We start from the raw sequence: 17313 nt of genomic DNA, 5'->3' as shown, positions 1-17313 counted from the left end.
GGGCTAGTCTATTGTCGTTGTTTGGTTCGATGAACGTGCTCTCGTGCTCTCGCGCTCAAAGACCTTACAGGCACAAATTGTAGATGGCGTGGTTTTCAGCTGCGTCTTGTGTAGGAAGGGTTTTGAAAGAGTGTTGGGAGTAAATGTGGGTTGTGAAGGTGGATGTGGAGAGGCGCATCCGTGCGAGCAGCACCGCGTTAATATATAGGTATCCCAAGAGCGAAGAGCGAAGCCCACTACTAAAAGAAAAGAAAGCCTGACTAGAGGATACCCTCCAAGAAAAGGCTAATGAGAGAAGACAGTTCGGATGATCACTGGTGAACGGAGTCTTTCTTAATAAAGGCTGGCGATGATGGGACTTTTGAACGGGTGTAAGAAACGCGGTTATCTTTGTTCCTATAAAGGCATCATTGTGTGTTGTGCTTGCCATGAGTAATAAATAACCGAGCCACAGAGCGTAAGAGGAAAGTTTCATTTATTCGCATTCAAGAGAACCATCTTGTTGCTCTTCCCCATGCTTGGTGATACTCGCAATAGTCTCCCTGGACAGGCAGGTTGCGACATTGCATGTTCGTGCTCCTGGCTATAGCTTGACACTTTCGGAACCTGTTACTATGCAACTGACAGAGACCGTCATACCGCCCCTCATTCCTACATCGTCTGCCCATAGTCGATGCGAACCCTCTGCATTGACGCGTCCTGTCCAGTTGGTGGAGCTCGCAGAACCTCATGCCCGGATCCTCCGCAACCCTTCGGCATCGCATTCCAGTAGTATCAGCTATACCTTGACACTTGGGGACCTCGTCACTGTGGACCTCACACAAACGACCAGCATAGTGCCCTTCATTGCGGCAGCGAGCGTCGGTAGTCGGCGCAAAGGCCTTGCATTGGTTGGGGCGACTGTTGCAGTGCAATTCACAAAATACCCTGTCCATGTCCCTGGCTTCTTTTCGACAGCGCTGCTTGGTGGTATCGGCAATTGCGTGACACTTGGGTGCATCAGCAACTGGTAAGACGGGCCTGACTAGATCTTCTCTGACTGGGTCTTCTCTGACTGGGTCTTTTCTGACTGGGTCTTCGTCTGGGTCTTCAACTGGGCTTTCGACTGGGTCTTCGACTGGACGTTCATCTAAATTTTCGACTGGGTCTCCAGCTGGGTCTTCAACTGGGTCTTCAACTGGGCCTTCAACTGGGTCTTCAACTGGGCCTTCAACTGGGCCCTCAACTGAGTCTTCAACTGGGTCTTCAGCTGGGTCTTCAACTGAGTCTTCAACTGGGTCTTCAACTGGATCTTCAACTGGGTCTTCAGCTGGGTCTTCAACTGGGCTTTCGACTGGGTTGACAGGTGCATCGTCAAGCGGCTTGACAGGGGTATCGGCGACGGACAAGACGGGAATGCTCGCTGTGTTCCCGAACGCGACTATGACGACGTCGAATGACTCCCAGGTATGGGCAAAGACCTTGCAGAGTACGATTGGCATTGTGGAGAGATGCCTGAGGTGGATGTGTTCAATAGGATGACTGTGTATAGTGTATAGGAAGGGTCGTGGAGGACAGTGAGGGCAGAGGCGTGCGATTAGGTTTTATGTAGGAGGAGGGGAGGATGGCGAGGGAGAAAGTGGACCAAAACAAAGGCTCAGTCTTGTGTAATTCAATTGAGTTCGGTAAGGTATACAACAGAGCCGCTACAGCCGATACTTGAAACAAAGTTCAGGCACCGCGTGGATGTGAGACCATTAAGCGCAGGCAGCCCCCCCTTGGACACTCCCCTGTCTCACATCAAACGACTCCGCCAACAATCTCCTCGCGAGTTCCGCGGTCGATTCTCAACCCTCCTCTCCCGCGTCAACATCCTCCCCTGCGCCGTCATCTATCGCAGTGAACATCACCATTGATCAGTCTCAAAATTATTCTCCTTCAGTTCTAAAATCGGTACCCGGTGTTGAAGTCGTGCAGCAGGGGTTAAGGGTGCAATAGGGCCACCTTGTGTAACTTTTTGAAACCCATACACCCACCAATTCACGATGCGTTACACAACATGGCTTCACTGCACCCCTTAACCCCAGCCGCAGGCCTGTAACGATTTCAACATCGGCACTGAGGCTATACATATTACCGGAAGCAGCAAAATAACCCTCTCTTTCATCAAAGAGACTCCAGCCTACACTCAGCCTTTTCATATAAACATCGCTCGCCTTCGTCCACGTCGTCAATCTTTCGAGCATCCTAACGTGAAGGCTGCATTCGATCCAGTAACAATTTATTACGAACGTTCTTTAATGCATACTTCCAATTATTCCTATTCGTTTCTAATGTCTTTGTCTAGCGAAGGCGCTCTACCGCCTACTTCTTTCTTCTCTTGTTCCCACTTTCCTTGCCCTTACCCTTACCTTTGCCCTTTTCTTTTCCCTTTTCCTTTCCGGCGCCTTCTTCTTCTTGACCTTCATCATCAACTTCTTGGCCCTGCATCTGCGCCTTCATTGCCTCGAACTCTTTCATGGCCATTTTATCCGCAAGACGCGAACTTCTTCTGACTGATGCAGCAGAACCGGTTGGAGCAGATGATTGTGAGCCTACAGGTTTTTTCTCCGATGTACTGGGTCTCTTCGTCGACGACGTCGATCTTCTCTGAGACGATACAGGTCTTTTAGTCGATAACACGAGCCTATTTTCCGATAACGTGGGCTTTTCCTCTGAAGACGTCGGCCTTTTCTCCGATAATGTAGATTCTTTCCGCGTCGAACTCGATCTTAGAGGCGCTGCAGAACGTGTTCGTTGCGCAGGGGGCGCTGCTTGAGCCAGAGCTGGAGCCGGAGCTGGAGCTAGAGCTGGAGCTGGAGTTTCGGAAGAATAAGATGGTTCGGGAGGCGGAGACTTGCGTTTCGTTCCCGCCGTGCTCTGACTCGTCTCTTGGGATGCAGGAGGCTCGACAACAGCCGGTAGAGATGTACGGCGTTCGGTTCCTTGAGGTTGCGGCGTCGAGAGTTCGAGATGGGGACGTTGCTCCGACACTATGGCCAAGAGATCGAGCGCGGACTGAGGTGCTTCAAAGACAGAGGTTTGTACATCGTCGGTCTCACGCGCTTCTTGCTCGTGCCATTCAATATTCGCTGCAGGCAGCTCATGAACAAGCTCCGTGGTCGAGGCTTGAGAACCGGATCCTGCCTCTGAGGGCCGCATTTCCCAATAGGCTTGTTGGTTCGCGCTGTGGTGGTCTTGTGGTCCTGCTTGAGGGGACACGGAACGGGACCTGGAAAACTTTAGTGCTGTGGGGACCTCGATTCCGGTATCGTCATTTGCGTCCTGTACAGACTGCTCTTGGTCAGAGTCCTCGTATTCGAAATCGTACTGTTCGTCGCTCAAGGAAGCTGCGTCGGTAGCGTTGTTTTTGGATTTCTTGCTGACTTGCTTCTCGGCGCTAGCGGTATCGGATACGGCTTCTTCATCGTTACGATCGCGTTTTGACAGGCTCTTGCTGTTGTGTTCACGACGACGCTCGTAGCTTTGATGCAATGCGAGAGCCAGGGCTTCGTCGAGTTTCTCTTGCAAGAGCTGTCTAGCGATGCGCCGCTCCTCGGCATTTCCGAGGGTGGAAGGAGCGGACGGAGTGAATTCGTCGTGGGGAGTCGTCTCTGGAAGATGGTCGCGTTGTAGTTCAAGACTAGGCGGTTCAAAGTGAATGCCAGAAAAATCTAATGTACTCGTTTGCGGTGGGGAATCGATATAGATGTTCACGGCTTCTGGACTGTCGCCAGTGGTGCCGAACATTTGAGTCGCGGTAATGACAGGGAAAACGGGCGTAGGTACAGCGACTTCGTAGTCTGGCGCGTCCTCATACACAAAGGAACCCGCCTGGTGCTCATCATTGGCGTCGACGACTTCAACATCGTCCATCCCCTCTACGCCTGGGTTTCCGTTGTCATCCTCCTTCTCATTCTTTTTTTCGTCTCCATCCTTCTCTTCGTCCTCTCCATCTGCCTCCTCTCCTTCTTTAGCGTCTTTGGACCCTCCTTCTCTATCCCCACCCTCTCCATTGCCTTCGCTGCCGTCACCATGACCATCGCCTGGACCTTCGCCGCTCTCTCCACCGTTACCACCACCGATACTCTCATCAGTCCCTCCATTGCCATCCCCATTTCCCGAGTCGGAGCCTTGGTTTGATCCACCGTCTCCTTCAGCCCTCTTTCCGGTGGAATCGGTTGCATGGTTACCATGACTTGACGCCTCTGTAGAATCAGCGCCACTGCCAGTATCCAGGCCATTTCTACAAACGGTGCGACACAGCAGGTACTGATATGCCTCGGATGACCGGAGAGCGGGCAGTGCATGGATTTTTCCCCCAATACGAAGAGAAAGCGGAGCCTGGGACTGACATAGGAATCGACGGCTGGGAGCGTTAGACCTTTGAATAGAATTAGGCTTAAACGGCAGTGCTTTCGGCTTGTAGGGTGTCATACTGCGAGCTGTGCGGGTTAGCGGTGGGGCCAAAAAGTCGGAAAGAGGGATGGGTGCAGTTGGTCAGCGGTTGGGTATCTCGGCTGAGTTAGACCTTTGAAGGAAATAGGGCATCCATGCTTGCGACTGAACTTGCCTGTTTTCACCACCTGCATCGACGCAACGAACATTGACAGGCGTCTATGACGACGCTTCGTTGGCAAAGCCTGGATATCCATGAAGGGAGCACGCGCATCATCGATATTGGGTCGAGCTTGTTCATCTGATCGTGAGAGGTATGTAAGTTTTTCGTAGATTGGGAAGTTGTTGATGCTGTAGACGTTGGTGGAGAACTGTTGCTGAATGGTGCATAGCTTGAGGTGGTTTGCTGACTTTGGGATGCCCTCCCGGAGACAAAGGTTGCTGGTAAAGATTGAGCCAAGAGAGCATTTGGTCTTGATTTGATACGAGGCGGGCGCATCCATGATTCTGGGGCGGTGCACGGACATGTCGCACAAAGGTATACCAGGGTCCATTGCTGAGATCTGGAATAAAGCTGCGATGGAGAAAAAAATATTGCGACAGGTCCGAAATGGAGCTGGAAATAGTGTTGCTAGCGAGGAAGAGGGACGGCAAGATGGTGTGGTGAAGCTCAAAGTAGACGCTATAGACGCTAAATCCGAAAGATGCAAGCGAATTTCCATTAGTTATAACGGATGCTGATGAAAGATCCACAGCGGGCATAAAAATGCTCGTGAGCAGCCTGGTGTAAAAGACACATCAGCATAGACTGTGGTGCCCATCTGATTCTCTTTTATTGCTCTGTAGAAACAAAGAGTGCTGCCCCCGTCTCTGAGGGGCAGTTGCCATGGATCCGCATAGGCATAAACCTCGCCAGAGGTGTCCACACCTAATCCCATCCACCTTCTCTTCGTCTCTTTCTAATGTGGATATTCGAAAATAAAGTCGTGCGCAAGATGACGACCACCCCTTGTGATGCATCTATCCACCCTGCACTTCGTAGAACGCGAATGAAAGTGCATTCTCGGGACAACCTCGAATGGACGCCCAAGAGGCGACAACTGAACCGTTATTGATCATGCGAGGAGGGTCCGTGGACTACCACTCTCTTAGTGCCTCTTGGTGCTGTGGTCATCCCGCTTTCAGATTGATACGTGTATTACTTTCAACTTCCATAGCAAGAAATGAGGTTCACAGATTGGGTGCCAGAAAACAACTACCCCACCATCTATGGTGATGCTGCCGGAGCTTACTTCAGGATCCTGATTAAAAAAAAAAAAAAAAACGAGCGTATTCGGAGTCGATGGCAACGTCTGAAGAGGCTCCTACCTGAGGTTACTACATTATTATCACAGGCTATGTGATTCGGATTCCTGTAGACTTTACTCTACCTCGCCCATTTCAGTAGAGGTCGTTGGCCACATCTCAACTGATAGGAGAAGCACAAAATCGACGGCTTCTATGAACCTGAGAGATCAGCGGCAATCGACAAGCACATTTTATTCCTTGCGATTGTTTGTCATCTTTCCTTATATATGTATAAGCAACAGTTTGCAATAGAAATAGAACCACTTCGCTCTTGCTTGCATGGTGCAGGCTCCATCTCCCGAATACTGCTACGCTTCATCGTAGTACTCCTCTTGCTCACGCTCCTTCCTGGCGACCAGCTCCGCGTACTCCAGCAGCTTGTCGATGGCCCTACTCAACGTCTCATTGATCGCTATCCTGTGCCCTTCAGTGTCAGGAACATGACCTTCAGTCTCGGAATAATTAAAATTCTCTCGACCTTTACGCTTGCCAAGCGTAGTTCTTGTGAGCTCACTGCTGAAACTTCCACGCGTACTTTCGTTCGAATCCCGGGTGTCTGTAAGACTCGCACCAAAGTTACTGCTAGCCGTGGCAAAAGCCCTCTGTTCCGTGTCGCCATGATATGGCTGCCCATCGTCGTCCTCAGCCTTGACGGTGGATTCATCGAGAACCAAGCAATCCAGGTCCAGCCTTAGAAGCATCCCTGTTAGAGTTTCGTACATCTGTTGCATCTTCGTCTCGTGCTCTGTGAGCGTGGGTATGACCATCTCGTAGCGTCGAAAGAGCCCGGACAAGTACGCGCCTGTAGTTTACATACAAATGAAATATTGCACGTTGGTCAGTGCGTATCTGAAACGCTGAGGCTGGAAACTTGCCAGACCCTGAGAGGAGTTCTCTCTCATTACCTCGCTGCACAATTTTGGCAGGCAGACTGGCCATGGCTGCACAAGCTGGCCCCAAAGACGATGGAGCCTTGCCAGGTATAACCCTATTCCGTCAACAGATGTTATGGGAACAAAGCTCTCATGTCAGCCTGAGTTCCGGTGCGCAACCAAAATCGTCATCAGTTTTGAGGCAGGTCCCGGCAATGGTTCTCGCACCTGAACAGAAAAGTCGCTTCAAGGCAGTTGGGCTCCTGATAGACCTCCATTGTGAACAGCGAGATTGGGAGGCTCAAGTCAAGCAGCTGGTTGTCAAACAATTCATGGAAATGAGTCGTTGCCAGGACTCTGGGTTGGTCGTGCGTTCGCTTCGCAAAATGCTCAATTACCGCACAGAACATGCCGGCACCATCTATACATAGACGGAAGCACAAGAAGGTTCGCATATGAGTCTCATGACCATCTTTCATGGTAAAAGGCACAATGGTATGCCTAACGCCTTCATGTGCGCACCTGTTGATGCTGTGCCCTTGCCGAATTCGTCCAACACGACCAACGACCGTCTTGTCGCCATCTTTATGGCCAGCGTTACCTGCTGCAGATCCGTCATGAACGCGCTCTGGATCTAATCACCATAATAATAAGAACATATGTTGTTCCTTCAGTATTCCAGTCATCTCCACCGGCTACTTTGACTTGCGCGCTTAAAATCTAGGTGTTCATCGTTTCACATACGCTGGAGACAGTCTCTCGAGTTTGTAAGCGCGTCAGGATCTTGTCTGTTACTCCTATGACAGCGGACTCTGCGGGGACAAAGCTGCCGATGTGCGCCATGTAGACAATCAATGCCACCTAGAAGTATCACAGTCAAACAATGCCGTTGCTCATTAGTGGCTAATGAATCACGTCCGTGCATTGCGCTGTTACAGGAAGCCTTCACCTAGAGCATAAACATACTTGCTTGAGGTAGACGCTCTTACCAGAGCTGTTTGCCCCACTCAGGATCATAATGCGATTGTTGTTACTTGCCCCGTCCTCCTGCGACCAGGTATCTGCATCGACATTGGTCAGCGCCTGATCCTCCTTTTCTGCGGGGTTCGAGGTTACTTCTGACATGGAAGAAGGAGTCTTTACCTCTCCCAGCCAAGTGTTATTTGCAACAAACGAGCCGACAACCAATTCCTGTAGTGGATGCCTAAAAGATCCATCGAGTGTCAGATATTAAGGTTTAGCCCATCCAAACACAGCCGCAGAGGAAATTGCCTACATACCGACCGTTCATGATATGCAGAATGCTCTGTTCGGTCATCCTCGGTCGCCTGTAGTTCCTCAGTCGCGCCACTTGCGCAAAAGAAACGAGCCTTTGAGAGTAGGAGGTAAGATGAGGATACTGCGTGGTTAGGTTTGATCAGCAGCGTTCTGAAAACGGCTTTCACAACTGTTCCATGATTTCCAGGTCAAGTTTGTGACAATAACTGAAGCACTTACACGTCAAGCTCAGCACATAAATCACTACAAGCGACGAGAACTTGACTGTATTCCATTATGCGCTCCTGAAGACCTTGCAGAATGTCGATTTCACGGTCGACTATGAGCCCATGTATATCTCCGAGGTGCTCATCTAGCTCTAATGCAGCCAGGACACGAATCTCTCTGGTTACTCCACAGCTATTGCGGCAGATCAGAGCGCCCAAATAGATGTCTGTGAGTGCACTGTGCTATAAGTACCTCGCATCGCGCTGTTCTTGTAGTAAACTGTGCTCTCGGTACTGAACTACAATCAAGGGAGGAGAAAAAAGTCGCGGTTAGTAGATGAGCTGCACAGCGCTTCTTAATGTATTCACCGTTAGTTACAAAGTAGAATATCCAATTGTACAAGCAATCGCGTATATACCTGGTAGCTCAGACCTTCCAGATGAAAGTCCTGATCCGTTTTCCAGTTTGGATTCATTGGGACCGTGATCAGATATCCCAGCTGTGGAAAGTAGATCACGTTAATAGTCGAGGTGAAATCCGAAGGGATCGTCAACGAGATCTCTTTCGCGATCTCGGACAAAAAGCTGTCCAGGCCGCGGTAGGTCTGCCGCATCCGATCCAGCTCTTCGTCTACATTGTGCTTCACCGTGCATCGGCCCTCGATGACGCTTTCGTCAAAGTCGAGCTAGGAGTATGAATACCAAATGAGAGTTGTCAACGATCTAGGGTTGTCTGTGGCGTGATGCCCTGCTTTAGGAACGGAATGACCACATACCACATCTTCAATAAACGTGCCGATAGCCATGAGATCCTTCACGACAAACTGCTGGTGCATCTATTGTTCCCGTACAACAAAGGACCGACATAGAGATGTTAAGAATATATTTCTTTTGCAGCGACACAGCTTGTAAACCGCGGCTCAAGTTCACGCGCGATATTTCATTACCTCTTGGATGATAGGAGGCCCACCGACAAGGATCTCGTGCGAGGCACTGTAGATTTTGAGACTGTAATATATGAACTATAAAAGGGTAGAATAAAGCTCATTGCCAGTCAGCCTTCCGAAAAGCGCTATTGCCGCTCATATTCAAGCAATCTGATCCAGAGGACATCAAAACGCCGCCTGCAGACTCGGAAATCGAACCTGGAGAAGCGCCTGCCATTCTGCGATGGTCGCCTTGCGAGGCATCGCTTGCAGAATCTTTGGTATGTTCTTGATGTGGGACAGCGCCTTGGAAAATTGCGCTACTGTGGGCTGGTTCTCTGTTCTGGTGAAACATTCGACGGACTGATGGCGAGTCTGAATGATGGATAAATCAAGCGACGGCCTCAAAAGCCATTGCTTCAGGAGATAGCGACCTTGCGATGTTTTTGTTTGGCTCAGTATGCCTGTCAAGACGGTCAAGGAAAAGCCATATTAGTTCCTCATTCCTCGGTGCTGTAAATGTCAGACACTCAAGGTTGCTCATAAATCAGATGAGAAAGATGACATACTGAACAAAGAAAGACCTTCTTTGCGGCCATGGACGCTGCTGTGCATGCTTGGATGAGATTCATCCTCAAATATCTGAAGGGAGCTGTTGCATTGCTGTGTTCAAGCCTCATACCTGTCTTGAGCATACAGTGTTACCATGAAAGCGATACCAAAAGCCTACATGCATACCTCAGAGAGTTCGCAGTAATAAGCATGAACGAATCTCTGAAGAGGGTGTGCAGTTGCGAATATGAGTGCTAGTACGATTTGCATCAGTTCTAAAAAAAAAAAAAACATAGCGCCTGTCGCAAAATACGTACATAGCAAATGACTCGACAGCGAGTACCATGGGAGTGCGGCCGCCTCTGAGGGTGGATCGACTAACGCCGTGCCTCGTGAGGAAGCTTATGACAGCTCCTGCGGAACTAACCTGCGACCGAACAAGGTATTTGCGATCAATTTTTGAAGACGCGTTCGAGGTCACTCCGAGGCAAACAAATACCTCTGCTTACACTTTCTACACTCTGCAGATCAATGATGCTGGACAGGTGCAGCTGGGCCTCACGCTGAACCGACTCATCCATCTCTGACAACGTGGGACGTGACATAGCAGACGATTCTGCGCTCGTTCCTGAGCGCTTCGCGTTAATGCAGACTGAAATGAGCCTCGACTTTGCCACGGAGTACGAAAAGTCCATGCTTGGGCGAACCTCGGTTTTTGTCTCTCGTCCAGTACCTATACAATGCAACGACGCGTATGCACGATAAGTAAATGCGGAGTATAACCAAAGAGTTTTGTCGAGGATGTCGATGAATGTCCGTACCGTCAAACCTAAGTACATCCGCGATGGACTCCTCCAGGCGCGCGTTTATCAGGACTAGAGTGGGTCGCAGTTGGACTTTGACTAAATGTATGTGTGTATCATGTACGGAGCACTTAGTATGCAAGCTCATTGCTTTTAAGTAGAATCTGCCTGAAGGCCATGATGTCGCACCTCTTTCGACAACGTCGATGGCGTCGCACTCCAGCATATCTTGCATGACAAACAACTTTGCTAGATGTCCGTCGTAGCAGGAGCAGCCCAAAGTGCTTCCCTTCACGCTAATGGCCATGATGATCTAGATATCATTTGCACAGCGACAGCAGACGGATTAATATAGAATGCCATGTTCTGGACAGGGAATATAAATTGTCAACGATTGATATACCTCTCTGCCAAGCGGGGGTTCTGAGGAGGGATGCAACTCTACTGGGGTCGAGCTTTGTGGATGCTGCGACTGAATGCCCTGTGAAGCAGGGCCAGCTTCCCGGAATCTGGTGGCGTTGGAGAGGTTGGGCATCGTAGAGCCCACGGAAGACGACCTTGCGAACGGGTATCGACCGGCGTTGCTTTGATCGGTCGTGCTATTCGTCGCATAGTTCGTTGCCCATCGTGAAGGGGGCTGCGCTGCCTCTCCTGAGGGGCCATAGTCGCTCCTGAATCCCGAAATAAGTGATGTCCCACCATTATCTTCATCGCCTCCATCGATGTACACAGAATCTGGCGAAGGGGCTGCAGGATCGAAGAACGGTTCTAAAGTCAGTGATGATCTGCGCCTGTCGTTGACTAGGGTGGCTGTATATGGATCGCTACTTTCAGGAAGCGAACTGGAAAGCACCATGATGAGCAGCCGAGTGGAGCGGAGTGGAGTGAAGGAAGGAGGAGAGATTGGATTATAAAGGACTGCATTTATGTTGCGCATACTTTTGTCACTGATTGCTGAAAAAGAATCTTGCAAACGCCAGACCAGGTCACGATGGCTGGAATGAGCCTACCCTGGGAGTGGAGACCACCACACCATGCGGCGAATTTTGATTGTCTGCAGATCGGCGCTTTTAGCGTCAAGGCCCCGGCTTACTGCGGTGTCTGGGGCTCAAAACCAGCTAGGCATCCTGTGCGAAACTATACAGCCCATAGGAATTAGTTTGCCACCAATTTTTTTCTTCGCATTGCTATTGGCTCGTTGTTTGAGCTGGTCAACGAGTTGCAGCTCAAAAAACGATTATAGAAATTGTTGAGCGAGGCCTCAAAAAGATCGCAATCAGCAGCAGCTAGTCGCCCTGGGAGTCGACCGCACCAAACGATGGAGCACCACGATATCTTCTTAGTAAGTGGTGCTGTGTTTGCGCGTGAATGCAACTGCACTATGGCGTCTAGAGCTTCAAGGATCCAGGGTAGCCTTGGCACTCATCGAAGGGCGGATCAACCAAGTCGAGATTTATGATATGCTTATTCAACAAGCCCAACTATATCATTCGGTATAGAGAAGAGTGTTTCTTATTTGTTGGTACATGAGGGCGTTAGTTCACTATGTCGTCCGAGACCTAAAACATTACCCTCGCAATAGGCTCCGGCATGAGTGTCTCTCCTCCTTTATCTAGACAGAAAGCATTTTTTGCCCTCTGGAATCCCTGCGAGAACATGGTTTACGCGTTTGGCGCGTGGAGCTCAAAATGTTTGTTTTTTGAGTCATGAGTGATATTGGCCGCAGCATGAAACACCCACTGCGGGCAAGGTGGGTCACGTTGGCCTCTGGGCTACAGTCTGTACACCCAAACATCGTATAAAAACGAGGTGGTGTCGCTCTTTCCTGTCCCAAATCTTCATCCCGCGTCTACATCCTCGTTTACTGCACTCAAAAACTATCAAACCACACACAGCTCAGACCCTTCCTGACCCCTTAACCATTAAACCCTGTGCCTGTGCCTCAAACTCCCATTCGTCCGCCTGTTTATTGGTCAATTGTTTTGGTTTCTATTTTTCCTTCTCTTTATCTTCTGCATCCTTCCCACACACACCTCCTCCCTCCATCTAGCCACCATGTGTAAGTGTGTTGACACGCCTGTCGACCAACACGGTGATATCCTATCCAGTTTATGGAAGCGCCATCAGCAGCGGGGACAGAGACAGGAACAGGAACAGGAACAGGAACAGGAACAGGACTGGAACAGGGACTGTAGCGAGAACAAAAGTTGATCAGGGGAGAACGGAACCAGTAAAACAGGACGCGCCACCACCTTGGACTCGAACTTGAATTACGATCCACTTCTTCAACCCGAAGCATCCCTCTCTCATCACATTCTCTTTATTCTGCCCTTTTCTTCCTGTAAACAGCTGCTGAAGCTTCCACCTCCTCTAAGGACAAGTCCTCTAAGGACAAAGCCTCTAAGGACAAGGCCCCCAAGGCCAATAAGATGGCTCCCAAGGCCAAGAAGGAGGCTGCCTCCACTGGCGCTGTCCAGATCGGTATCGAGTACAAGAAGGACGTTGACTTTCCCAAGTGGTATCAGCAGGTATGTTCAGCAGTTGCCATTTTATGCCTCAGGACCAGCCGCGCTTCATTTTCGTTATAGCTGTGTTCTGACTGGTGTCTGCTTCGTCGCGTCTTTATTTTCATAGGTCGTGACCCGCTCTGAGATGCTCGAGTACTACGATGTTAGTGGATGCTACATCTTGAGACCCTGGGCTTACAGAATCTGGCAGGAGATCCAGCGTACGTGCAATATCTTTCTTGACCATCAATATCATCAATCGCGCACGTCTCCTTTATTGTCCTCTAATCTAAAATACTTATCAACACAATTGATGGGACAACCATTTCTTTATTGCTATGGCAAATTAGACTGGTTCGACAATGAGATCCAAGAATTGGGCGTTGAGAATTCGTACTTCCCCATGTTCGTGCCCGCAAAGAACTTGGAGAAGGAAAAGGACCACGTCGAGGGCTTCGCTGCCGAGGTCGCGTGGGTCACCAAGGCGTATGTATCTTGACTGATTTGGACAGGGTGCATAGAGAGATAATGCCTTCCCGATCACAATATACTAATAACTGAGACTTTTCATGTTTGCACGAATAGTGGAAACACCGACTTGGAGGAGCCTCTCGCCGTTCGCCCCACGTCCGAGACCGTCATGTACCCCTACTACGCCAAGTGGGTCCGCTCGCACAGAGATCTTCCTCTGAGATTGAACCAGTGGTGCAACGTTGTCCGTTGGGAGTTCAAGAACCCCCGTAAGTCTATCTATACACTATACAAATGTCCAATAACCTCACTTCCATGAACGCACTATGGAATCATACATCTCATGCCCATGGTCTTGTTGGTCACCTTAGAGCCCTTCCTCCGCACTCGTGAGTTCTTGTGGCAAGAAGGTCATACTGCGTTCGCCACCAAGGAGGAGGCAGATAAGGAGGTTCACCAGATTCTGGATTTGTACCGCCAGGTCTATGAGGACCTTCTTGCCGTCCCTGTGATCAAGGGAGTCAAGTCCGAGAAGGAAAAATTCGCGGGAGGACTGTACACTACCACCATCGAGGGCTACATTCCTACGACTGGACGTGGTATCCAGGCTGCAACGTCTCACTGCTTGGGCCAGAACTTTGCTAAGATGTTTGGCATTTCCTTTGAGGATCCCCAGGGTCCTCTTCCCAACGGCGAGGCCAGGCCTCCTCTGCATGCCTGGCAGAACTCTTGGGGCTTGACCACCCGTAGCTTGGGTGTCATGATCATGGTTCACGGAGATGACAAAGGTTTGGTCTTGCCTCCCCGCGTTGCCTCTGTCCAGGTCATTGTCATTCCCTGCGGCATCAACAGCAAGACTACGGATGAGGAAAAAGCTTCTATTGAGGAGCGCATTGCAGACATTCTTAAGCAGTTCAAGAAGGGTGGCATTCGCGCCAAGGTGGATGATCGCGCAACTTACTCGGTCGGTTACAAGTTCAACCACTGGGAGCTTCGCGGTGTCCCTGTCCGTCTCGAGGTCGGACCCAAGGATGTCAAGAACAACCAGGCTTTGGCTGCTCGCCGTGACAACGGAGAGAAGGTCACCATCCAGCATGAATCGCTTGTCAAGGACGTTCGCGATCTTTTGGACACTGTCCAGTCTGATATGTTCAAGCGTGCCAAGGAGGGTCGTGATGCCAACGTTGCCTATGTGGAGAACTGGAAAGACTTCGTTCCTGCTCTCGATGACAAGAAGATTTGCATGATCCCCTGGTGCGAAGACCCCAACTGTGAGGATGAGATTAAGGAAAACAGTGCGCGCACTGGCATTGCCATGACTGAGGTGCAAGACGAGAAGGCTCCCTCGATGGGTGCAAAGTCCCTGTGCATTCCTTTGGAGCAGCCCCAGGACAGACCAATTGTTGCCGGAGAGACAAAGTGCGTCTCCTGTGGAAAGGATGCCAAGCGCTGGGCATTGTTTGGACGCAGCTACTAATTGCTGGTCGTCAGGGATGGGGGCATTTTCACGGCTCTAACTGTCTGTGGAAAGACCATTGGCGGCAATCAGATCACATATATGTCAGAGGAGTCTTTCGTATCTCAAGCTTTCCATTGAATAAATACATTTTTGTTTCTACTAATCAAGAGAAGCGCACTGGTAGTAAAACAACAACAACAACAAACGAACCACATGTATGTCGCCCGCTAGCGAGAAAGGACTTTTTCAAGAATTATGGTTGCTAGCTGGAAGAGTTAAGATCTGACACCATATTAACAAATTTTTAGGTATGACCTATGTCGGCAGCAACTTTGAATAAAAAAGTTTTACAGGACCTCTTCCATGACTTCGACGGTATAAACAATTGGAAACGGATTAGTTTTGCTGAGGACAAGGATTTTTTTTTGCGAATGGATGTAGCCCTTGATATAGCCCTAAGGTAACAAAGAAGAAGGATTAATTTTGAAGCTCCGTTCTGCGTACAATTGAAGGAAGGAAAGTGTAAGGCAGCAGAATAATACCTGATCCAAGAGCGACGCTGTAATGCACTCAATATCAAATATGTTGTATATGTCGTACGTCGAGTCCTTGATGAGCTCCAACACGACATTGAAGAGCACCTCCAGCTGAACACGCAACTGTGGTGGCTCCGGTGGGTGTTGAGACGCAAGCCATACTCTCCGGATGAGTGATCGCCAGCAGAGAACCGTCAGCTTCTCCTTCAGCAAAAAAAATATCTCCTTCTTGACAAACCACATCATGAAGTCCGGCGAGCTCAGCGTCTGATCTAGGAGGGCCAGGTTTCCAAGCTTCACAGCGGTCATGAGCGGTGCAAAAAATGGTAACAGATTGTACGCTTCCAGTAATTGCATGGCGGGCATACGACCGAGGCAAAGTCGACAAGAAGTGAGATAGATCAAAATGAGTCGACTGTTGTTGTATATGATGCCGTTATCGCTCTCGTCATCTCCAAAGTCTGGAGAGTTCCTGAAGGCAAATGCTAACTCCCGCTCCGCACGGCGAAGATCGAGCTGGTAAAGATAGTAACGACCCAGGTAGTATCGGTGGGTGACTTGTTGGCTCATCGGGTAGCTTGATAGATCGACGCCTGCTTTGGAAATATTGGCGATCATGGTGGGGATGAGGCGCGTGGACCGCAGCTGTGAGTGATGATGATGGCGAGATATTTTGGATGACGTTAGGAAAAATAGCATTTTCCAGCTCAAATCTCAACATGCATCAATATCAATGCAAGGGTGCATCAACTTGCCTTGAAATACACGCGGAACGTCAGATTAGCCAAGTAGTAAAGCGCCATCTTCTTGGAATCCTTTAATGCATTGGGCACTCTAAAAAAAGTGGCAGGTGCAAGTTAGAACTGAGTAATAAGCGCAAAGAGAAGTCCTACGCAAATGGCAGAAGCTCCGAGATGAATCGGCACCTACTTGTCGCTGATGACAATATTAAAAGCCTTTGAAAGATGCTTTGCTGCAGCATCGCTGATCTTCAGCTCCTTGGCTTTTGGTTTCTCTTCATCTGCCTATTTTTCATATCATTATTCGAATAGTTTAATTAGAAAGCATTCGAGTGTTGTTATAGATATTCTGCGGAAGAAACGTTAGGTTACAAAGCAAAGCTTACATAGACAGCCCAAGTGACCAAAGAACTCGAAAGATTTATAAGGAGGGGCGTTAGCCATTGGGCATCCGATGCCGCATAGAGAGATAGAAAGTTTCTAGCGAAAGAGAAGCACAGCTTAATAGAGCATTCAGTATAGCGCCTTGCAGATTGGATGAAGTGGGTTTGGTTCATTCTTACCCGTAGCACGTCGAAAGCTGCTCATAAACGTCGACCATGGACGATGTCACCAGTGCAGAAGATATTGAAAACAATAAATAGTTTGTGATAAAATCTTTCAGAGGCCTCGGTCCGTTCTTCATATCATTTTGAACTGTAGATCGTATTGCCTCCTCAGTCATCTATTCAAGTATACAGCAGAAGGCTATTAGAATGTTGGCGAAATAGGTAACAAAATGACACGATCTAGGCTCTAGCCTCAGATGAGATCGCATCGACAAAGGCTAGTGTGCGCTAAAGACAGTGTCCTAGTCGGACGTGTAGGTGTAGGGTTGATGAATCCCTCCTGATCATCCTTTTCTGTCCGACGTATCCTCCGCCTTGTTCCAACATGGCAACTCGATCTGTTCCTTTCGCTCCCTGGCGTTTTACCTTGTATAGTGCCTCTTGGAGTTTTGCTAGCCTCGGATCGGCTTCCTCGAGCGCGATCAGTTGAGTGATCCCATCTCTGTCTTTACTATTAAAGGCGCTGGTCGCTTCATGGATGAATGTTCTGACTTCCTGCATCCTTGGGCTCCTGGTTGATGATGTATTATAATGCCGAGTCGTACTTGTTGGACCCTTGGGTTTGGTCGTTTTGCTCAGTTCGCAGTTTCCA

At 49.4% G+C, this 17313-nt stretch overlaps 5 protein-coding genes across 5 annotated transcripts; 1 reads left to right on the top strand and 4 right to left on the bottom strand.

The window, feature by feature from the left end:
• Window positions 1–228: 228 nt before the first annotated feature.
• Window positions 229–1336, bottom strand: BC939DRAFT_152572 (uncharacterized protein). The gene is made up of 2 exons (XM_051550234.1): window positions 1299–1336; window positions 229–1069 (listed from the first exon to the last, which is right to left on the bottom strand). Exon 2 carries the CDS (start codon window positions 933–935, stop codon window positions 486–488), a length of 450 nt encoding a protein of 149 aa, XP_051412502.1. The 5' UTR covers window positions 936–1069; window positions 1299–1336; the 3' UTR covers window positions 229–485.
• BC939DRAFT_502876 (uncharacterized protein) lies at window positions 1130–4970 on the bottom strand (the record flags this gene model as incomplete). The annotated part of the gene is made up of 4 exons (XM_051560335.1): window positions 1130–1361; window positions 1461–1521; window positions 2391–4463; window positions 4550–4970. 4 exons carry the CDS (start codon window positions 4968–4970, stop codon window positions 1130–1132), a joined length of 2787 nt encoding a protein of 928 aa, XP_051412501.1.
• Window positions 4971–6004: 1034 nt separating this feature from the next.
• BC939DRAFT_516149 (muts domain V-domain-containing protein) lies at window positions 6005–10436 on the bottom strand (the record flags this gene model as incomplete). The annotated part of the gene is made up of 16 exons (XM_051561158.1): window positions 6005–6751; window positions 6864–7056; window positions 7158–7269; window positions 7380–7496; window positions 7602–7679; window positions 7752–7839; window positions 7916–8005; window positions 8133–8271; window positions 8373–8418; window positions 8539–8805; window positions 8896–8955; window positions 9265–9509; window positions 9615–9697; window positions 9784–9819; window positions 9915–10024; window positions 10107–10436. 16 exons carry the CDS (start codon window positions 10434–10436, stop codon window positions 6424–6426), a joined length of 2322 nt encoding a protein of 773 aa, XP_051412500.1. The 3' UTR covers window positions 6005–6423.
• A 2013-nt stretch (window positions 10437–12449) lies between these two features.
• Window positions 12450–14992, top strand: BC939DRAFT_450445 (prolyl-tRNA synthetase). The gene is made up of 5 exons (XM_051555528.1): window positions 12450–12928; window positions 13035–13128; window positions 13258–13393; window positions 13493–13647; window positions 13750–14992. Exons 1-5 carry the CDS (start codon window positions 12830–12832, stop codon window positions 14853–14855), a joined length of 1590 nt encoding a protein of 529 aa, XP_051412499.1. The 5' UTR covers window positions 12450–12829; the 3' UTR covers window positions 14856–14992.
• BC939DRAFT_152412 (uncharacterized protein) lies at window positions 14988–17313 on the bottom strand. Its single transcript, XM_051550233.1, has 7 exons — window positions 17088–17313; window positions 16677–16837; window positions 16500–16593; window positions 16304–16398; window positions 16129–16207; window positions 15380–16018; window positions 14988–15292 (listed from the first exon to the last, which is right to left on the bottom strand). Exons 1-7 carry the CDS (start codon window positions 17220–17222, stop codon window positions 15185–15187), a joined length of 1311 nt encoding a protein of 436 aa, XP_051412498.1. The 5' UTR covers window positions 17223–17313; the 3' UTR covers window positions 14988–15184.

This window comes from Gamsiella multidivaricata (assembly GCF_025024155.1).
Source record: "Gamsiella multidivaricata strain RSA 2152 chromosome Unknown BC939scaffold_30, whole genome shotgun sequence".
In the NCBI taxonomy this organism is placed as follows: Eukaryota; Fungi; Mortierellomycota; class Mortierellomycetes; order Mortierellales; family Mortierellaceae; genus Gamsiella; species Gamsiella multidivaricata.
Note: the sequence above shows the minus strand (reverse complement) of the source record. Positions and strands in the feature narration are given on the sequence as shown.